This window comes from Prunus dulcis, chromosome 4 (assembly GCF_902201215.1).
Source record: "Prunus dulcis chromosome 4, ALMONDv2, whole genome shotgun sequence".
Classification (NCBI taxonomy): Eukaryota; Viridiplantae; Streptophyta; class Magnoliopsida; order Rosales; family Rosaceae; genus Prunus; species Prunus dulcis.
The window spans coordinates 4,811,099-4,832,783 of record NC_047653.1 but is presented as its reverse complement, the minus strand read 5'-3'; the positions used below and the strand labels follow the sequence as shown (position 1 = coordinate 4,832,783).

Below are 21,685 nucleotides of genomic sequence, written 5' to 3'. Positions count from 1 at the left end.
AATCATACAGAGATACTCCAACAAGTACTATATAATACTGTATATCAATTGGCATAAACAAACACTGCAGTTTTTCTATGGGGACATTTGTTCTCTGTCTGTAACTGATTCAAAGCTCATGGACTGTCTTGAAATTCAGTAATATCTTGGAAACTCTGCAACCTTTTTCTCCTACTGAAACTCGAATTCTTTCCATAAATAGAACCCTTCCCATTTGCCTGCACAGAGTCAGAGCCTTCAAAATTCAAAGCCTCCTTTGGAACTGGTGATGAACTGATGTAATCTACTGACTCTTGCTCCTGCTGCTGGCCAAAGCACAAAGAACGGCGCACGGTAGAATTCCTTGATGAAGCAGCATTTCCAGATACATATTCATCTACAAAATCAGTGGATTGAAGCTTTTGGCCCAAACTTTTCATTTGACTTTGTAGACAAGGACTTTCAGGGGTTATGTTGCAATTCAGGTTCTCATTGTTAAACCCATCTTCAGTATTCCAACTATCAAAATCCTCAGTTCTTCCATTCAGCAATTCTTGTTCTTCTTCTTCAACCATATCTGCCCAACTTTTCTTACCCTTACTGTACATTGAAAAATCAGGGGCCGGTTTTTGATTTTCTGCTATGGGTTGATGGACATCATCTACTTTACCGGAAGTGTTCTCTCCAAAGCAGTCTTCCACAAAAGCATTCCTCCACTCCATGCTGCCTAAAACAGTTGTATCAGAACTCTGATTCTGACCTCCATCAGTTGAAATTTCTAGTGCTTTTGCATCTTCACCTACCATTTGTGGTTCTGCAGATTTCTTCATACCACCATTTTCCCAACTAGTCCTTCTCCAGTCTCCATTCACAGTATTCTGGGAAGAACTGATCACCACAGCTTCATCTTTCAGTTGGAAACAGCCATCATTTGCCCGAGAAGTACACTTCCAATTTCCACTTGATATAGGTTGCAAAACAGATCGTACTGTTGCATCTTTTTGGGGCCTCCTCCTCAAATCTCTGCTAATTGGTGAAGAAATACTAGATACTGAGTTTTGAAATGCCACTTCTGACTTTCCAGTTGTTGAGGCTAGCAAATCTTCATTGAGACTTCGAACAACATGTGCTCGCATGTTTTCTGTTCTTGAACATGACTCAAATGAAAGTTTTTTATTTGAACTGCCAACACCACGTCCCCATATTTCCCTAGTCTGATGTCCATCATTAAATCCCCGTGAAGATCTTCTTGGTTGTGTAAATAGAACTTCTCGATTCCATATATCAGGAGCTGGAGAAAAGAATGTTTTTGAATATGGAGTTGTTTCTGTTCCAACTATACCACCCTGATTTTCCTTCATTCTGCTGGAAAAACTAGACCTGCCCTCACATGAGTTTTTGAAATAACAATCTTTCTTCCACTTATTAACAGATACAGTCTCTTCTTCATGTCCATCTGCCCATCTTCCAGAGATCATGCATCCAGAAACATAATGCTGACCTTCGTTTGTCAAGCTATTACCTTGTTTCGAGTTTCTGTTGATGGGTGATATAGGGAATCTTGAAATTTCTTTGCAGCAGTTTTCATCCAGTTGAATTGGTCTTAAAACTGATTTTGCCTCTAGTTCAGTCAGCATCTGAATTGCACGCTCAAAGGACTTAGCGTAAGATTCATCCATCGGTTTATTTCCAGATGAAGCTCTTACGACTTGAAGCAGAGATTTTGCTTCGGCAAGTCTGTTCATGTGCATCAAGCAGATTGCTAAATTGCACTGCTTGTTCTTATCTAGCTCCAATGACAGAGATTTCCTGAGATTTTTATTGAATAAATCATATATATATATAAAATAAAATATGGTTTCACATGTAGGAATATAGAGAAGGATGCAAGAAAACTTACATGTAATATTCTTCAGCAGTTTTGTAATTACCTTGCTGCAAGTAAGCCCAGGCCAAGTTTCCTAGTATTCTGCATTGATAAAGGACCTAAGTCATCTAATTATGCAAAAACTTTGTGGTAAAATTAGTAAGAAGAATGAGAAAGCTGTGATATTCACCTTGATCTCTCTTGTTCAACAGTAATTTGAACCTTTTTCCCCTGAGATCTTGCGGTCTTTGTCCTCCTTCCACCAAAAGCTATACCTTCGTCAATGTGTTTCAATTTGGATTGAAGCATTTCAATCTCTTCTTCAATCCTCCCCGCCCTCTGCAAAACCAGTAAATGTAAAAACAAACTGAGCAATGCATAAACATACACACACACACACACACACAAAAAGAAGTTTGATATACCTGAAAATGTTTTATCATGATAGATATTCAGAAATGCATCTATAATATTAATCATTCACTCTTAGCCTCTTTGTCACCTCAACATAGTGTGAAAAAAAAAAAGGTACTCAGATTTAAGCTCTAAACTTTCTAAAAGTGCTGAACATCACTTGTAAACCACTTTTATATCTCCTACAATGACGGAGTTAAAGCAGCATATAAAAGTGCTAATGAAATATAAGTAACTTGTTGAAGAAATGGAGGTGCTTTTACCTTGTACAGTTCAACTAACACATTGTTAAGAGATTCCTGAGAGTCATGCGGGCAGAGATGACGAAAAGATTTGATAGCTTCAATTGCCTCCTCCGATCGATTCAATTGTTTCATCACAATTGCCATGTCTTTCAAGGCACTATCAACTCGATCCCCCGCATTTATAGCAGCCCAGAAGAGGGATATGGCTTTGCTTGGATCCTTTTCTATCAACTGCATTTCAAGAAATGAAAATTGATAAAATACATATAACAGTGAAAAAAAAAATGAAAAAAAACCCCAATCATGCTTTAACCAAAAAAAATTCAAATGTTGTTTTAAAGATCAACTCTAGTAACTTTTATCAGAACTCCAAAGTGTGATCACTAAATCTTATACATGCTTTGAGTTATACATTTACCCAATACTTCCCAGCCCATTAAACAGTGATTTCACAGGACAACCAATCAACTCAGCTTGTATTAACAAGAACAAAACTCAGCCCATTTACTCACACAAGAACAAACCTTCATAATTCATTTCCTTCGCATTAATGTAATCAACAGAATTGGTAATAAGTTCTTGCTTTCCATAAAAAATAAATTGAGTCAGCTTAAGATACAAATCCCAAAACATACAGACCAATTAACAACAAAGGAAGACAGTGGCTAATCTTGAAAAAGAACCAAACGAACACTGAATGCCAAATTACTAAAATCAAATTTACCCATAAAAATTCAAACTTGCTTACCTGAACTTGTTTGGCTCTGACGTACGGAGAATCGCCAACAGGCACTTTATGCATGACATGAAAAAGATCGCCTCCGTCTGAAGGCGACACTCTCTTTCTCTCCGACATTGGCACCATCGGAGGGTTTGGCGGCCCTGACTTCCATGTCGGAGGCGGCGTCGAGAAGCCTCTGGTGTGTAAACTCTTGTCTCTGGTCCACATTGCCTACTTTGAGAGAAAATCTATAAAATTACTCAGGAGAAAGTCAATTTTCTCGAGAAAATCTTGAGACCCTTTTCTTGAATCTCCAAGAAAGTGTTTTTAGTATTGAGAAAAATGTTCAGACTCGTTTATTGATCGAGCAGAAAGCGTCTTCTTGTAGAGGCAAGGAAAACCAGTAGTTTGTCCTCCCGGGAGATTGTTTATATTATTATGGGTTTTCTGGGAATTGGTGAGAAAGTGGGAGAAATCACAGAGAAAGTGAAAGAAAAAGTAGAAAGGTGAGCGAAGGTGAATGAGAGAAAGTAGACGCAAAAAGAAAAAAGAAAAATAGCCGTTTATTTATAATTACTAGCCGTTGGGATTAGGGACGCATTCGCACGTGTGTTTGGCACGTACCAAACTGGGTTTTTTCGTTTTAAACGAAAGTGAAATGCTATCTTTTTCCTTTTTTCTTCTCATCCCGCAACACAGATCAGATAGTATGATGATGGTAGTCATCTATACTTTATACGCCACCATTAAAGATCATCTATACGAAAAAAAACATGACAAATTTGAAAATGGTTAAATCATCTAATTATTTTTAAATAAATAGACTAGCCCATTATATTTATTAAACACTCAAATTATAACAATCAAATCAATATTATGAGATGGGAAAGAGAAGTAACCACGTTAATCGGACCGTGTCGTGTCAGGCCTTACTTAATTGAGTCGAACTTGTGCAATGTTCAAGTCAGCTCAGTCTGTTTGAGACTTCTAAGTAACATGAATCTAATGTAAAGTTGCCATAAAACAACTCTATACATATGTTGGAGTTTTGTACATTGAATTTAGTTTGTCTTTTTATTATAGAGAAATGTGATAGATTGTATTCATAATTCAACAGTAAAGATCGTCAGCCATAATGATCAATACAAATAACCACATATGATTAATACAAATACTAAAGCACAATAACCACAAATGATTAATCCAAATACATAAGCACAATAACCACAAATAGTTAATCCAAATACAATGACGAAAAAAAAAAGAAATAAAATACACCGTCAACATCAAATGCACAAAGTATACTTTCACTCCTAGCCACACATAGCCAAAGAAATTCAAGCATAAAAGCCACAAGCTTGGAAAAACCAGGCAAAGGCCTCAGCATACACACACACACACAAAAAAGCCAATCTGCCACCATACTGTCCCCAAGATAGCCAAGCAGCTAACAAACTCAACCAAGATGGCCAAACACCAAAATCTAGCCAAAAGCTGATAGAAGCCCTAGGGAGGATAGGGGTTGAGGGAACGAGAGGGAAAAGGAGGAGAGGGGGGAAGATCTGGGAGTGGAGGAGGGGAAGGAAAGGGAGTAGTAGAGAGATGGAGGCCACCAACCCCAAAGGGAAAGGCTACTGAAACTTTTCTCACCTTGGTTTGATTGTTAGATTCTTTCCATTTTAGGCAGTACATTCTAAATTGTAGACAACATCTTTTGATAATAAGTAATACGTCTCTTGGTTAAGAACATTTACCTCTACACCTAAAGTCCTAGTTCGATTCTCCTCTTTCCCCAATATCGTGGTGTGTCTATATATATACAGTCCTGATCTCTTGGACCACAGGAGTCCAAGAGATTGTGGTCACCCACCGTTAGATATTAATTCAATGGTTCAAAATGATATATATAAATGCAATATGACATAAATGATTATTACCCGATTCAAGTCAACCGTTGAATTTACATCCAACGGTGAGTGACCATAAATCTCTTGGACTACAGGGGTCCAAGAGATCAGGACTGTATATATATATATTATAATAATAAAATATAATAATTTGATATTGTTTTTATCAAAAAAATATTATATTGTTAAAGATATCGTTACAACATACAAATACACTCACAACGAAATTATATCATCACCTTAAAGTTAACAATAACTAACTATTAAACATCACAAATACATATACTTTGATTATCCTCCTAATTGATAAAAAATAATCACTTGACAGAGCGATGTTCTACACTACTCTAATGTACAGGAAGAGTGATCAAACTCGGATAAAGAGGCTGAGTACACTGTCTTGCCCAACATTTCTTGTTGATAAAAAATATCAACTTTTATGACCTCAACCTCAGCCACCACCCCAAACTCTCTGACCCCAATAGCCTCAGCTGCCTCAGCTATTTGCATCACATGGTTGATACTCAAACTTACGAGCGCATTGCGAACGAAGAGCTGGCGCAGTGTGGGCGACACTATGACGCGGGGAGGCACAATGAGGCTCTTTGTGGTCAACAATGGAGAGACCGCTGCATCGAGCAAAGTGTGGGAGACGTCGTTTTGGTAAGTTAGGAGTTCGAATTGGAGTCTCTGCCTCGTGCGGATTTCAAGATTGGAGGTGGCGCCTGTGGTATGCTGTGATGAGTTTTGGTTCTTGAACGGGGACATGCGATGATGGTAGCTCAACTTGAACACCATTGAATTGATGACCAATTAATAGTTTCTTGAAGCTTTAATTTACTCAAACAGAGAGAGATCAATATTCAAAGGTAATATTGGCTGTGAAGTTGAATAAGAGAGCAGAGCTTTGCCACAAATAGAATGTCCAAGCCCTAAACCTAGTTATGTTTTAACTTGGAAATCAAGTAACTACTTGGAAGATTAGATAATCATATTTCAATTAGGAAAATAAGCCAACCATGTCTAATTATTTCATTAACTATCATGATTCATGACAAATTATTTTTTTTAAATAATCAATGCGGCGCGAGTGGGCGAATTTGATCGTTGATACATGCTCATTTATGAATCGATCATGTGAGCTCGCAATGCGTTATATGATCGGACTAATATGATTAGTCATTCAATATAGAGTTGAATATGCTGAATGTTGTGTATTAGGGATTTGGATTTCCTTGTAATCTAAGAATTTTTGCGTATCAAGTAGGATTAGGGAAGTCTTAGATTTCCTAGTAATTTTAAGATTCTTGTGTATCAAGTAGGATAAAGAAAGTCATGTATATGTTACTTGTTTAATGAAAGATTGACTAAAAGTTACAGGCAACTTGAGATAAAAGTTACAGTCGATTATTAATTTAACATGTCAATTGTTTCATCATGTAAATGTATGATTTAGTTAATGCGAAAATAAGTAACTAGCTAGAAAATTTGAAATAATCATATTCCAATTAGGAAACCCACGGATCCAATGTTTTTACTTGGGAAATAAGTAACCTTCCGAAAATAAATGTCGAATTTGGATGCCTTTTAGTACAAATAGAAAACCACTCAAACAAGTTGATATATGGTTTGGTTAGTCAAATTATTGTGAAACTGAAAATTCCCATGTAAGCAAATGACATCTTCCACAAGGGCCACTCAAATATGAATCAAGATTGAGACAAAAATTACAATGTGTTCCTACTTTAACAAAGAAATTCCAATGAAAAGCATCAGATTTTCATGGAGATTTTAATACACGCTTCTACTTCTACAAATTCAGCTCACAAGATGCAAATCACAAAGCATAAACAGAGGGATGATATGAAATATGAGAAACTGTTTTCCAGGGAAAACATCTAAAATTTTGCCTGAAGACTGCTAATTACAGTTTTGTCCACCTGGAAGGACTTGGCCAGAATATCATCTGAGATTGAAGGATTGGCTCCAAAAACAGCATTGGCAATGGTGTTGACTCCAGGGTTTTGGCTGCTCAAAGAAGAGAGTGAAACGGCATGTCCTTTTCCCACATTCTGCTGGAAGTGAACTAGCCCGACAGGGAACACAAACACATCACCCTTGTAAAGGACCTTTGAGATGAGCTTGTTGTCAGGGTTTGAGGTCACAAAGCCAACATAGAGGCTGCCTTCTAGGACGGTCAAAATCTCGGTGGCACGGGGATGAGTGTGGGGAGGGATAACACCCCATTGCGCATAGTCGATGCGAGCCAGAGAGATGCCGAGGGTGTTGAGTCCTGGAATTTGAACCACATTGACTGGGGTGACTTTTCCACCAACAGGGTTTGAGGTGTTGCCTGGGATGTGAAGTCCACTGAAGAAGAAATGATCAGCCTGTGCTAGCTTGGAGTCCAAACAGGGTAGCCCATTCACTCTGGTCACTGTGATGCACAAATTTAAATGACAAGACAAACACACAAAGTTAAAGTCATTGGAAGATTAAGTATAGGAAGAAGAAGGATACATATTTTCAAAATGCAAACTAAATAAATCGAAAATTTTGAATTTTCGACACCAACCTGAGCTAGTAGTGTCAGCAACACAGAAATCTTGCAAAGGACTAGGCTCAAAAGCAATGACCAGAGCACATGTCATAGCTAGGAAAGTAGTCAACAGAAGAATTTGGTTTGCCATGTTAATTTTTCAGCTTTTTCTATAAGATTATCAAGTTATATATTGCAAATGAAAATTTGAAAGTAGTGAGAGAGAGAGAGAGATGTGAAGCAATTGATGCATGAACTTGCTTATTTATAGAGAAGCAAGAACTAGATGATGGTTCTGAATGAAGAACAAGCAAGCATATAAAAGAAAATGCTGCCGGCCTTGCTTTACAGACAGTGGAAAAGTATTGAAAGTTTTGGTAAAGCCAAATGTTAACAAGGAGGCACATCCATTAAATCCAAAATTTGTTCGAGGATATAATCCTTTCTTAATTTTCTATTCCTTGTGTGAATGTGATGTGAATTTAGAATTTAGAATTTCTTCATGCATACATATGTTATACATATTAAGCCAAAGCATCTTGCTAAAAATACATCTGGGTCCAATTTATTTGACTTGGCTTCAAAGAAGGATGTCAAGAATTTGTAAATTGTAATAGCATCTTGATAAAAAGACGCAGAAGCAAGCTTATAGAAAATCTGAAGCACCTTTTTATTTTCTTTTTGTTTGGGCACCTTGCTCCGGCTGGGGGCTGATATGGTCAGAATTATCAGTTATATTGCCTTATATTTTTTTCCACTTGCAAGACCAAGTCAATGGGAGAAGGATGATTGTTAATGTAACTGAATTAACATTATCTTAGCCTGAGGCATAGAGGAACTGGCTACAACTGCATATGCAGGGTTTAAAACATGTTTTTTCTTTCCCTTCTCATCTTTTCCGTGTAGATATGAGAATACGCAAATACATTCTGCACCTACACAGCCATGCATGATCATATAAGAAAAATTCTCTCATGCAACTCTGTAAGCCTAACAGGCCACAGACAACTAAAAAATAAGTCATAACGTTGCATAACATTGATTTGTCAGAGAGCATTTCTAAGACCTATTACCTATTTCTGAGAATAGATTTGCTCAAAATAATCCGCAGTGAGCATCACCACCACATTATGCGTTAGTGGATGAGTTTGATTTAACTTACCAACTCATCAAACGGCACATAAAGCGCTGGTAATCTATTCTCCTTAATCCCTATTGCTAGTTGTACTACTACATTCCCATATAACTATGTCATAGTGTTCCAAATCTGCAAGTTGGAAGATCATCTCCCTGAGGTAAGGATCCCCTCCTTCAAAACCTGGTTTTAAGTCAGACAGATCCACTGAATCCAGTTCTAAGTCAAAATAAAACATTGTTTCATGGGCTCTGAAAATGCTGCACGAGTGTCTCAGTTTGTCACAGCAGATCTTGAGCTATCGTTGCTGCTCCATTCCCATATAACTTTGTAAGGATGTTCCATATCTGAAACCTCTGGAAGAATATCTTCCTGACGTACAGGTCCCCTTCTAAAGACAGCAATCTGAGAAGCAAAACCTGGTTCTGTATCACCAGATCCCCCAACCCCACTGAACTCAACACTGTAATTGTGCCTCGTGGCCAATTCAGTTGCCCAGCAATTGAACTGTTCTCTTGTCCACTCGAACTTGTGGTCATGGTTACGAAATTTACATGATTGTGCTTGATTTTTGTCTTCAGGATCATCTTCTTGGCTTGACAAATTGGATTTCTGGAGTATCACATTGTATTCATAATTTGGAGTGGAGACAATAAGAACCCTTGGACGAAATAAACTCAGTACCACATTGCCAAACTCAGATGCTTGATCTTCCTCCATATGCTCTATGACCTATGATTTTCCAAACAGAGTAAGCAACAATAAAAACCAATTACTAAAGAACAGGGACATCATACTTGATTTCAGTGCAAACAGGAATATTTACAGGAGGCATAATCTGGTAACAGTGATGAACCTTAATGGCAAGCCAGTGTTTATGTGTGCAATTCAAAGGCTACTGGCCAGTTTGCAGTTACCCAACATAACCAAATATCAGTGGTTCATTGACATTGATAAGCATTATGTAGCATGTAGAATACTAGTCTTCAAGTAGTACTAAAGGGGAAAAGATGAGAACAGATAAAAACTTGTATAGTCAAATTCAACTGCTAAGACTATAAAAGAGAAAGAAACCTTAGACAAATTGGCATACATGAATAGATAAATTGAAAGGTAAATAGTAAGGACTGAGTATGAGACTTAAATAGATATAAAGTAAAATAAATAAATAAATCAAAGAGTTTGGTGTCACTTTGTTTTTTTCTTTTAAGTGAAAAATAAATAGCAATCTTCTTCATAAAGCCAGGTCTTAAAGAAAAGAAGGAAAAAAAGGGTGAGGTTACCTCTAAGCAAGTACCAATATCAAATCCACTCAATCGTGAATCAAAAGCTGTAATTGAACCGTCATACAGAACTGCAGAATTTATGGCTGACATACTGGCATCTAATTTGGAATGAAGTATCTGCAATGTTAAACAGAAAATTTAGATTCTTGTCTAAGACAAGTGGTTAACTAAACAAATTTTATGGAAGAAACAAACAAAGAACATCATCTCAAATCAGCATACTCAGTACAGAATATTTTGTTTCTTGTACCCATTATGACCATGCAAACAGGTTCACCCAAACAAAGGATCCTTTATAATAAAGTAAAACCACTATTAATGTTCGTGACCATAACTTAGAATACTACTTTTAACAAAGTGAATCACAAGTCTACCAGGAAGGTAAGATGTCACACTGATTCCCTCAATGTTTTGGCTACACCAAAGCTTTCTGGTGATAAATTCCCTACCTAGCAACTACCTATCAGTATTGGTCCTGACACACTCATCATATTATTTCTTGCATAAATGCTTACATGCAAAATTCAAAGTTCTATAATGGTTCAGACCTTTGCCGCCCGGGTAAGACTCTTCTGTGAAATGTCAACACCAGCAATTTTTTCCAGAGAAGTTGGATAGTTTAATAAAGAATCCAACAAACTACCAGAGCCACATCCAAAGTCAACCTGCAACGATTACAAAGGGCATGAAATTGACTCCATCATATATGTCTACCAGAGTTTTTTTTTTTTTTTTTTTTTTTTTTTCAGCTTGATAACAAGTTTAAAGTCAGAAGATTTTAAAAACTAATTTACCAAAGTAGTGGTGCAAGATTCTTTGATGCTTTGCACCGCATATTCGACACGCTGTTTTGAAAGTGGAGGGCTGAAAAGAGCCTGCTCCATTCTATCCTCCAGAGGTTCTGTTACCTGCAACAAAGTTATAGTGTACTCCAAGAAGCAGGTCTCTGAAGAACAGTAACACCCAAAAGAAATGAATCGCCTGTAAGATCTCAGTACAAACAGTTTTTAAAAGAAATATAACAAGAAGAACAACATAGGTTCAGTTATTGATGAATATCAATAACCATGTTTTTTTTTTTTTTTTTTTTTCACAAATAGTTATCATTGCATGTCCAAATTGTCCAACTGAAATCCTTTTTGACAGCCCGAATGAAACATCATGCATCTAATTGTTTCTGAGAAACTCACTTGAAGACAACAAGGGAAGCATCCTAGCAGAATCATCAGCTGCAGCTAAAATCAACTCTTGATGGGGCAAATCCATACTGAAAAAAGCAGACTGACCAACAGTCATTTGCATGACAACTGTCTCAAGATGTGGAATCACTGCTCCAGATGCTATCTCAAACTCAAAGTCATCACTACTCTCCAGAAGTTCTTTCATATGTTCACCTTCAGTCACCAAAGATACGGAATAACTTACAGATGATAAGGATCCATTAGATGGAGTAACACCAGAATCTGGTCCTTCTATATTTAGAGAACGAAATTCACGTCCAGGCAGAGCATATGACACATTCATGGAGTTGGAACATACTGATTTTCCTTCTTCAGTTTCATTATGCCTAACATTATGAATATGTTGACACAGCATAAATACTTTAATAAAGTTTTGGGGATCAAATCTAATGTTAAGGCCATCAGCAGAAGCATTTAGTCTCTCCAAAGGCACAGTTGGATCTCGAAAATATGCATTTAACCATAACAGAACTTTCAAAGAAACATTCTGGATGGAATCGCTCTGTTTCTTAAAAGAATCTTTCGGTGAGCACTCTAAAATAAAATCCTGAAATTTAGAAAATATTTTCACTTCACATCTAAAGCTACCTCCGGATTCAACCGAGTCCTTTACGCCAGCAGCAACAACACAGCCATTTGCATATTGTGCCTCTTTCACAGGCAAGTCTGTCACCTTTAACTTCTTGTGTGATTTTGGTGACATTGATGATTCTTCTAGAGTGCTTTGAGGAGAGAAGACGGGTTCAAGCCGGCGCTGACGGCAGAATGTACAGAGCATCTCCCTTGGAAAGGAACCCTTCCATTTTGCATTGGTAGTAAATGCCAAAGGTAACTCAGCTGCAAGTATTGCCCCTCTGGACAACTTGTAAATTCCACCTGGTGTCTTGCCAATGACCATCCTGAAGACTTAGATTTAAGTATGATTGAATAATGCAATGTTGTACACTTTATTAATGAATAATGCAGCATGAAAAAGGGAGTAAGGTCCTCTTTTCTTTGTAACTTTTCAGGAATAGTTAAACATTATACCCAAAAAAAAGTACTAAAAACACCAAAGAAGTGGATCTTTTCTTCCTTAAGAGAAATCCCAAATCCCATATGTTACTGAAGTGTGTCAGAATTTTGACACAATCAAGCACTGACAGCAGAAGAATCCTTAAAAGAATTAGGGAAATTAAATTTGTGGAGAAGTCTTTTAAACAGAATATGAAGGTGAACAATCAATATAGGATAAGTCAGACAAGACCTGTGATATGATTGCAGGGTTACATCTTCATAGAAAAGGTCTTTGGACCTCCACGTGTATCCAATGGATGCTAAAATAGCGTCACCATATATATCTTGGCCAGACAAGTAACTTGCTCTTGCATTCAAAGATCCTTCAGAGTTACAAGCTTCTTTGGCATTTAGAAGATCTGAAGACATATCCAACAGATATTGCTTGGGAGCAGCAAAGTACAGTCTTGTCTCAGAGGAAGCCTTACCCATAGGCCTGTCAAAGAATTTTTACCACACATTAAGCAGAGAAGGTTACAGAGTCAACAAACTGTCCTCCCAGATTTTTCCCCATTATCCCTTCCACATACCTTGAGATCAGAACGTCAGAAGCTTTCGATAACCCAAGTTGTTTTGCAATAACATCCAGGAAATATCCAGAAGATGAGACATTAAGGATTACTCTTTCAACAGTCTTCTCTAGTGAAGATGGTACATTTATAGCTTCAATTGAAAAGATTTCTGTGGAACCTAATTGCTGGATAGATGATGACTCCACTGTTTCAGGAGCGTATGGATTTCGCCTCCTAAACCAGAGCTCTTCCTCAGAAGTAGAAATGAGTTCAGATAATCTAGCAGCAGCCCTCACAACATATGGTATAACCAAGAAAGGATTGGACTCCACCTTAGGATCAAGGGATTTACACATATTACAAAGTGTTGCATCAAAGATGGCAATGACAGAAGCAGGAATCTGACCAGAAAGATCACCATCTCTCTGCAAAGCTGCTCTGAAGTGACCACTCAGCGGATGAAGAGTTGAAAGGAACTACAAAAGTGAAACATACGAGACAAGGTCAAAGTGATAACTAAAAAATTTCAACGCATCAATAATCTCATAAACTTATAAAGCAATCAAGGTTAAGAAAAAGTATATCAGCTAATTCACCCTCTTTTTCACATAACCACAGCAAACTGAGAGATTGACAACAAAAGCAAAATTACAAGTAGAGAGAGAGAGAGAGAGAGAGAGGTAACTAAGAATTTGACAGAGTAAACACAAAAAATTAAGCATGTGTTACAACCGAGTGATTTAGGGACAAAGTTTTAACATAGAAAAATGCTATTGCATACATATTGGACCACAAACAGGATACAAGAAATATGGTCATCATATACTTTTTTATCAAATTAAATGTAAACTTTTAGTTATGTGGCAGAGCATAACCAACCTCGTCTGAAAATAAAAAACTGACACGAGCAACTAAAGCATCCCATGCTTCCTGCAGAGAAGGGCTTTTTGTTGCGGGATTAATGCCTAGCTGCAGCAAACAAATTAACATTACTAACCATATTGATAAAGTAAGAAAAGAAAAACACTTAGTCTTGGAAGCAATACTTTGATAATGTATCAATTCATTGAAACATGTTAAACCCTACATATATTAACATTTTGAAGATGTAGAACATGAAAAGCAGTTGCCTCCTAATTATGGTAACAAAACTCAAATATAACTAAAACTTTTATTTTCCATATCTGGCCAAAGAGAAATCTCAGCACAAGAGCCTAATTAATTAGCTGCCAAAGCAGGACAACTGCTCATGCCTCATTATACATGAAAACATATATATGCAATTGACAAACAATCATATTGAATATAGACAAATCAAATGTCCAGATTAAGATGCGTAATGTCCAAGCAACAACCATAAGAAGATTAGACAGATCAATGTCGAAATCTTAATTCTAATTATAACTGTTGAACATTGAACAGAATTTCCATGCCTTTATGGAAAATCACCATTCATGGGAGTGGCAATAACTGCGACTACATCTGGATGGTCATCCAAATACTAGATTCTACAAAAGAAAACAAACCAACCTTCTCTAAGGCCAATTCAGCAGCAGATTGCTCAGCATCCTTCTTCTTTTTAAAAATTCCAGATACAACCGTAACTTCTGGAAGCTGCAAGGTACAGCGATAAAGGCAAGGGCCCTTCTGCATAATGGCCAACCCTGGACATCCATTTTGCGTGGACTCATGCACTTCCTCTACTTCATAGCAGGCTGAGCTACCAAATCTTTTGTGTACAATAGCCTTAGGTGTAAATGTAGTCATTCGTGCTGTTACAGTTGGGGCTCCTTCAGTAACTATCAGTATCCAAGAGGTCTTCAGCTATAAGTTATTAAAAACATGTTTGATAGGATGCCCTTTATGCAACAAAACATCAAGGTTACAACTCAGTAGGACATTTTAGTAATATTTTATAGGTAGAAACTGATACATGGGTTAGTGAGTCAGGCACACGCACATGTAGATGAAATAAAGTGACTAAAATTGTTAGTTTGCCATTTTGTAACCACAACCACACTGGGGTAAATACTTGTCATTTGGGAAAATAGTTTTAAATTTTTTTCAATTAACCTTAGTGATCTCTGTCTTCCCTAGATAAAAAGAAAAAAGAAATCCACAGTTAAGAAATACAAGGGATAAGCAAGTTATAAATGTTAATTTGACCAGTTCATTCAATGACAAGATTTCCAATTAGGTAACTATGATCACTGTTGTAAGAGAGGAATGAATAAGCTCCAACTTATGAGCACAAATACTAATAACAGACATGACAGCAAGAACAACAAAATCACATTGCATCATAACTATAATTGGTGTTAGGACCATGAAGTTCATATAATACCCACATTTTTTTTGGTAACAAACAAAATAATTTTATAACCTTATCATAAAAACATGCACGAAGACAGTGAACAAGTGTGCACTGAAGTTAGAGGAAAAAACCTTTTATATCCTGCTACCAAACAGCTAAAAATATATGCGATTGCATTGCAAAACAGCTAAAATGGACAAATCTTATTGGAATGAATACCAATGGTTTCCAGACTTTGGAGGAACCTATAGCCCATAATTCTTAATACAAGACACTGTAATGATCCCTAAGAAAATAAAACACACCCTTCAATTGATGCCCATATAACCTCAACTCAGTATGCAATATCTGGATCTTGCTTATCAGTCTTAAACAACCATCCTAACTATTTTAGTTTGAACAAGAAAGCAAAGAAAGAAAAGAGAAAACCCTTTGGATGAGTTCAACCCAAGTGATAAGTAGCCAAAAACAAATGGACAGATTAATTACAAGTCAATACATTTGAGTGAGCTTAAAAATTTTAATGCTGTCATTGTGAATGATCAACCTATCAAAACCGAAAACTTGACATTGAAAACAAACAAAATATATACAGATAATCTTTGAATTCAAGAAAAAGAAAAAGCAAAAGAATTTCCGTCCCACATAATAAATCTGCCGAAAATAAGAAAGAAGTTCATTTATTCTTTTGTTTTGTACCTCAACTTGGACAGTAACCTATCCAAGGGTAGGGAGTAGAACTTCCAAATTACAAAACAAGAAGCCACCTTTTGATCACCAAAGTTAAAATTCTCTTCATAATATCTAGTCGCTCGGTGATCATATAAGAAAGATCAGAAATTCAAGATTCTATATATGAATAATAAAAAATTAAATAGCTTTCAACTAACCAATATGACAAAGCAATGCGCAAAGCAAATGGAACAAAAACTGAGCAAGTAAAGTTATGGGTTTTAAAGCAAAAAGACTAACCAAGCAAATAAAACAGCAAATTAGCACAGAAAAGTTAGGAAACAGCTGGAATTCGTTCAAAAATTGAAGATAGAAAAGCAAGCCAAACCCAGAAAATCAATGGAATATTTATGAAAAAGGAAAAAAAAGGTGAACAAAGCAATGGTAGGCAAGAGAGGGCAAGATATGATCAAAGGAAGGAGCAAAGGCCGTACCTTTCTACATTAACATCGGCAATGGCTGAAAGAAAGGCAAAGATCAGAGAGAGCGAGAGAGAGAGTGTGTGCGCGCGCGCGCGAGAGAGTGAGAGGCTTTTGGGGTTCTACAGTGTGTTGTACTATAACCAAGAGTTTTGTGTGTTGGGGTTTTTTGGGTTGGTAGAAACGGTATATAAAGAGAAAGGAGGGAAAGGTTTCGGAGGAAGAATACCAACATGAAACTTGCACATGCCTATATGAGGGCCCCACAGGGTCATCTTCTTCTCGTCTGTCATAGCTTCCTTGCTAAGGAGTGATGCCTTCTTCTTTCAGTCATGTTGACCCCTTTTTTGTTTTTTTGTTTTTTTTTTTGGCTTTGGTGGATGTTATTTCAATTTACTTAATTTCAGTTATGTTTTTTCATTTTTTCTTGATGCAATATTTTAAACTATATAATAATTTATAAGAAGAAGATTCGAATTCATGTGTAAGGGAACTGTTACGTCTTTTTAGTCAATGGCATAATTTAACTCTGTTTTCTTTCTTTTTTTCTTATAAATAGAAAGAGGAAAAAGATTTTTTCACACACATTGTCAAAGTGTTATAAAATTAGAATTTGAAAAGATTTGCCTACACGTCAATGTCTTTTTTATTAAGTTAGACCTAATTGGCCATAATCCAAGTCTTTGAGTCGTATAATTTTGATTAGCACTATCTATCAAGTCTCCAAAATGTTTGAAGGCCCAATATATACCCATTTTCAGGCCTATTATAAACCCATTTCCATAAACACACTTGCCCATTCTCTTTGAGCTCTCTGGTGCCTTCGTATTTTTCGTCGACTTCTTATCCTCACAAGGGTTATTTGTGTGAATTCTGTTTTTACACTATTTATCTCGTTGATCCAATTATACATGTCGACACAAAATTTGTGGTACAAAAGACTTTATCCAATGCAACATTTGTATTGAAAAGTGGGAAACAAGAATCTTCTTTTTTCTTTTCGGTAAAAGAACAAAATCTGAAACATCAGGGGAATATATTCTTCTTCTTCTTAATGCATATGATTAGGTTTCAGAATGGTTCTTTTTTTTTAGGTCCCTTTTTTCAGGGGAACATTAGTAGTTCAAGCACGGCATGTTAAGAGAACCTTGTTAAAATATCAACCCACAAGTGAAACACAGCATTTCACTAACCCTATCTTCACCTTTTTTTCGACGAACCCTTGTCCTCCTCACTTACCTCTCATCTCTCTGCCTCCATCGCCTCCCATCTCTCTCTACCTCCATCGTCTCTCCTCTTTCTCTGCCACCATAATCTCCTTTTGCGCGCCTATGAAATAAGGTTGGGTCGAGAAGAGTGCCACCCGACCCGCCTAACTCTCTGGCGCCTACCCCTTACGATTAGGACGGTGTCCTCCCGCCTAGCACCTAGGCGCCCCTTAGGCCAATTTTTCAAACACTAGTAGTATACAATGGCTAACAAGACCACAACTTGAATAGTTTCAAGGCATGAAAACATCAATAGTTGATTGGATTTCAACCAGCAGAAACAAATTACTAGCAGCACACAGACAACATGATATTTCAGTTTCCCAATATTTGGACATTTACAGACTAAGTCTCATTCTTTCCCGAGTAATAATGACGGAAAACGCACGAGAAGTCTTCGGTTTCATGACCATCCTCACAAAGCTCTGTATATCTGCACAACACATGAGTTTAGTTTATGATAATTAGATATGAAAGTTATGTGAGCCACAGAAATAGGCTCAGAAAGAGAGTGAATGAAATTACATCTCTTGTGCTTGGGATGTCAATGGGCATTTAAGGCCAACCTCTTTGGCTGATGTTGCACCAAGGTTTAGATCTTTAGCCTGCAATTTATAGAATACAATCATCAATTCTCATCTCAGTACCCTAAAAAATGTTTTTGAGGCCTTGAAATTTCCTGTAAGGCTCATAAGCAATGTGTTAAGGCCTGCACAGACCAAAGAGAAAGAAAACTGCCCAATGGAGACCATAACAAACAGAAATTGCACCACTAGATCATGTTTGACATACAGGATCAAACTAACTTACCATAAGTTTTGATGCAAACCCACCATCATAGTTCCTCGAAGAGGGCACCCCTTCCATCACTCCAGGAACTGGATTATAACTATCACTGTGATCATGAATGCCATGTTCTCAGTGTTGCGTATAATAAACCAATTGGAAACACAAAACCTTACCCAAATATGAACCAAAGCTTGAAGATATTCCCCATATATTTGTGTGTGCAGGTATTTTTGGTAGAATGAGAGCATGATCTTTTCTCTAACTGTGTAATAGAATACTATTGAACATAGATTACAAGAGTAACCTTTATGTGACTACAAATATGCAAAAGTTCCCTAAGCTACAATGTATGGTGTATTTCAACAATACCTACTCCAACAGCGACCACTGGAAGAGTTGAGTACTCTTGTCAAAGTACTGGCGGAAATTCCCAGAGACTGGCCAAGGGCAAACGATTCTGAGATACCAAGCATACTAATAGCCATTGCCAAATTATTGCAGATCTTTGCTGCCTATATAGCAAACAACTAAAGATATCAAATACTCTGCAACAAATTCAGGTAGTAGCATGAAAATTCTCAGAAAGCTGAAGATATAGTATTTTTGGTGCAGTAAAGACGTGAGAACTTACTGAACCATTTCCTGGTCCACCACAAAAAACTGTGTTCTTGCCTATTGAAAGGAATAAAGATTTTGCAGCTAGATAAGCTTCCTCAGAGCCACCAACCTGCAGACATGCTATCTCTTGATCATGATTTATGACTCACAAGTTAGATATCACACCCTAGGTACAATTCCTCCTCATCCTCTAAAAGCATATATCCTGTTTATGTGCATATGATAACTAGGAATGGCAAGAAGAAAACAACACCTAGGAAATATATTGAACGGTAAATTAGTGTCTCCCATAAATGAAACTAGAAATCTAGATCAAGAAACTCAGCTTCTTTACTTCCATAAAGCCAAATAGGAAGGGAGCCTTCTGTCAAACTTAGTTTTGCAACCCTTTAACAATTTAATACTGAAGAAAAACCCCAACTTAGGGATGCATGTTTTTCTCTCTTCGAGATAACTACATCAGACTTACATCTACTGACTTTGGATGCCAAAACTGAAATTATACCATGAAAGTAAGAGTCCCAGCTTCTGCAGCAAGAACACCTCCAGATACAGGAGCATCCAACATGGCAGGCTTCTTCACATAATCTACACAAAATAAAATATAACAAATCAGTTTGAAGAAAATTTCTTTAAATACTTTTTTTTAAACAAATGAAGGGAAAAATTGCATTTTTCCACAACCTCAACCGTTTGATATTTAAAAAAATGTAATGGTAGTTTGAGCAGAAAGTGACAAGCAGACAAATTAAAAGTCTACTATTGTACCTCTTTTCTTCTTCAAAGTACAGTTAGACACAGCAAGAGAAAGCTTTCTCGATGTTTGCGGATCGATAGTAGATGAATCTATTAATAACCATGGTCGCAATTCCCCTCCATGAAGCAAGCCATTAGGTCCAGTATAAACATCATATACCTGCATTTGGGGAAACAAAGTTCACATTGAACAGTTCATTTGGAAGAAGAAAACCTCAAAATTGAAAACTACAATCTGAATCTTCACATATCCTATAAATCTTTGATGAAAGTTTTAGCAACAATTGAATTAAACTTTCCAGAATATAGAGCTTAATAAGTGAATGAATAAAACAGCAATGAAAACATCAAAAGATGATTCCTTCGGGGCACTAAATTCAAGTTGGCTCTGACTATAGGCTTAGTAAATAATGGAAGACCATGAAAACTTAATTTTTTCAAAAAATGGAATCCATACCTATGAAGAGGATGACAGAAACTAAGAAACTCACATGAGATGAGGAAGGCAGCATTGTGATTACAACATCACTAGCTTCTGCAACTTCTAAAGGGGTTTCTTTTGTTTCAACTCCCATGTCAGAGAACTTCTTCATAGCATTGCAGTTTCTAAAATCAAAATAAAAAATCCGATGTGGCATCATTATTTTACGTCAGATATGAACAGAGCAAACTTTTCAGCAACATAACTGCCTGATTCTAAATCACCATTAAAAACATGGTGATGCCCCTTTCTACATAAATAAGACTTGGATTAGCATTGCGTTAGATATTTGATACTTTTGATTACTCATCACTAAAAGATATGTAGAATTGACTGAGATCCAGATAGTTCGTAAAAAAAGGTATAAATACATTACATGTCATGAACAGCTACTCGGTATCCAGCCTTAATTAGATTATTTGCCATTCTGGATCCCATATTTCCCAGTCCTACAAACCCAACACTCTGCAATTCATCATTCAGACAATATTAATGTACAGGACTCACAAAAATCCACTATAACAGTAGATATCTGCAAAATGTTTCTGTGTTCTAAAACAAGTGATAACCTGACATGAGAAACAAAAGCAATGAACTAGTCCATAAAATTTTCAAAAACCCAACTGAGAATTGGTGTAAACAGGCTTGCAAATGTAAATTTAATTTAAAGAACAGAATTTTGTTTCATCAATTTTCTCAGGGACCCAGTTGAGAATTAATATAACACAACTCAAAGCAGCCTGAATTAGTGGGGTTTCAGTTTTTCATTTCAATTTTACATCAAACACTTCTTTTTCTGGGATCTTCATCTTCAAAGGTAAAAGCATCTACCATACCAGTTTCACTTGAAGAAGAGAAAAATCAGAGCTTTACCTCAAAATGAGACGTGGCTTGTTCTGAATAAAATCTGCGTATTGGAGACTGAAGATAAAGAGCGTTGATTGAGGAAAAGCATTTGGAAACATAATTCAGTGACCTCACTCTGTAGAAGATTGCCATGCTTAGCACTTGCAAACAATGACTCTGCTTAGCAAATGAAATGATATAATACTAAAAACTACTATGTGTTGGTTTTGCTTGGAGCGAAAAGACACTCGCAGAACAGAACACAAACATGGAATCTTTGTCATTTCTTTATTTATTTCTTATCTTAAAATCCACGTCATTGTATTTTTGTATCTCATGAATCATCTTTATCCAGTTGGTTTTTTCCTCCAAATTATTCGCTCACACATGGAATTAACTGATAAGCACTTGGAATTAGCTTCTTCTTTTTTCTTTTTTTTTTCTTTTATTGGTTAACCTCTGTTTTTCAGAAAAAAGGACCTGCACTTGCTTGAATAGTTCAGCAGAAAAAGAAAACGTTAAACCTCAACCTTTTTTATACGTGGGACAATGTAGTATAG

General features: G+C 36.7%; 4 protein-coding genes across 10 annotated transcripts; all 4 read right to left on the bottom strand.

Moving 5' to 3' along the window:
• Positions 1-13: 13 nt before the first annotated feature.
• On the bottom strand, positions 14-3,717 carry LOC117624885. Its single transcript, XM_034356384.1, has 5 exons — positions 3,254-3,717; positions 2,524-2,736; positions 2,037-2,185; positions 1,880-1,948; positions 14-1,788 (listed from the first exon to the last, which is right to left on the bottom strand). Exons 1-5 carry the CDS (start codon positions 3,452-3,454, stop codon positions 117-119), a joined length of 2,304 nt encoding a protein of 767 aa, XP_034212275.1. The 5' UTR covers positions 3,455-3,717; the 3' UTR covers positions 14-116.
• A 3,235-nt stretch (positions 3,718-6,952) lies between these two features.
• On the bottom strand, positions 6,953-7,826 carry LOC117624244 (putative germin-like protein 2-3). Its single transcript, XM_034355396.1, has 2 exons — positions 7,709-7,826; positions 6,953-7,570 (listed from the first exon to the last, which is right to left on the bottom strand). Exons 1-2 carry the CDS (start codon positions 7,821-7,823, stop codon positions 7,032-7,034), a joined length of 654 nt encoding a protein of 217 aa, XP_034211287.1. The 5' UTR covers positions 7,824-7,826; the 3' UTR covers positions 6,953-7,031.
• A 701-nt stretch (positions 7,827-8,527) lies between these two features.
• Positions 8,528-16,712, bottom strand: LOC117624243 (small RNA 2'-O-methyltransferase-like). Of its 4 annotated transcripts, none has more exons than XM_034355391.1 (10): positions 16,383-16,712; positions 14,433-14,761; positions 13,782-13,871; positions 12,921-13,378; positions 12,581-12,826; positions 11,284-12,233; positions 10,888-11,039; positions 10,642-10,758; positions 10,091-10,210; positions 8,528-9,539 (listed from the first exon to the last, which is right to left on the bottom strand). In XM_034355391.1, exons 2-10 carry the CDS (start codon positions 14,667-14,669, stop codon positions 9,081-9,083), a joined length of 2,829 nt encoding a protein of 942 aa, XP_034211282.1. In that variant the 5' UTR covers positions 14,670-14,761; positions 16,383-16,712; the 3' UTR covers positions 8,528-9,080. The 4 variants fall into 4 exon arrangements, with proteins under 4 accessions (XP_034211282.1, XP_034211286.1, XP_034211283.1 ...); XM_034355395.1 differs by having other exon boundaries at positions 8,717-9,539; positions 14,433-14,674; XM_034355392.1 differs by having other exon boundaries at positions 8,717-9,539; positions 14,433-14,726; positions 16,383-16,627.
• A 1,122-nt stretch (positions 16,713-17,834) lies between these two features.
• Positions 17,835-21,398, bottom strand: LOC117624803 (probable 3-hydroxyisobutyrate dehydrogenase, mitochondrial). 4 transcript variants are annotated; one of them, XM_034356257.1, is made up of 10 exons: positions 21,153-21,398; positions 20,656-20,744; positions 20,290-20,404; positions 19,811-19,958; positions 19,548-19,630; positions 19,056-19,151; positions 18,794-18,936; positions 18,446-18,530; positions 18,161-18,240; positions 17,835-18,068 (listed from the first exon to the last, which is right to left on the bottom strand). In XM_034356257.1, the coding sequence occupies exons 1-10, from the start codon at positions 21,276-21,278 to the stop codon at positions 17,981-17,983; spliced, it is 1,053 nt and encodes a 350-aa protein (XP_034212148.1). In that variant the 5' UTR covers positions 21,279-21,398; the 3' UTR covers positions 17,835-17,980. The 4 variants fall into 4 exon arrangements, with proteins under 4 accessions (XP_034212148.1, XP_034212149.1, XP_034212150.1 ...); XM_034356258.1 differs by lacking the exon at positions 19,056-19,151; XM_034356259.1 differs by lacking the exon at positions 20,656-20,744 and having other exon boundaries at positions 21,153-21,374.
• Between the last annotated feature and the right edge of the window lie 287 nt (positions 21,399-21,685).

Bases quoted from the DNA above. Each gene is read 5' to 3' on its own strand.
- LOC117624244 (XM_034355396.1), bottom strand. From the start codon at position 7,823: ATGGCAAACCAAATTCTTCTGTTGACTACTTTCCTAGCTATGACATGT. The intron at 7,571-7,708 runs GTTGGTGTCGAA...TGTGCATCACAG, and splicing joins TGCTGACACTACTAGCTCAG to TGACCAGAGTGAATGGGCTA.
- LOC117624243 (XM_034355391.1), bottom strand. From the start codon at position 14,669: ATGACTACATTTACACCTAAGGCTATTGTACACAAAAGATTTGGTAGC. The intron at 12,827-12,920 runs GTATGTGGAAGG...ATTCTTTGACAG, and splicing joins TCTGACGTTCTGATCTCAAG to GCCTATGGGTAAGGCTTCCT. The intron at 11,040-11,283 runs GTGAGTTTCTCA...ACTGTTCTTCAG, and splicing joins GCTTCCCTTGTTGTCTTCAA to AGACCTGCTTCTTGGAGTAC.
- LOC117624885 (XM_034356384.1), bottom strand. From the start codon at position 3,454: ATGTGGACCAGAGACAAGAGTTTACACACCAGAGGCTTCTCGACGCCG. The intron at 2,737-3,253 runs GTAAGCAAGTTT...CTTGAAATGCAG, and splicing joins TCAGAGCCAAACAAGTTCAG to TTGATAGAAAAGGATCCAAG. The intron at 1,789-1,879 runs GTAAGTTTTCTT...TAAAAATCTCAG, and splicing joins ACTGCTGAAGAATATTACAT to GAAATCTCTGTCATTGGAGC.
- LOC117624803 (XM_034356257.1), bottom strand. From the start codon at position 21,278: ATGGCAATCTTCTACAGAGTGAGGTCACTGAATTATGTTTCCAAATGC. The intron at 20,405-20,655 runs GTAATGTATTTA...TTTTGATTTTAG, and splicing joins CGAGTAGCTGTTCATGACAT to AAACTGCAATGCTATGAAGA. The intron at 19,959-20,289 runs GTGAGTTTCTTA...CCCCAAATGCAG, and splicing joins TGCTGCCTTCCTCATCTCAT to GTATATGATGTTTATACTGG.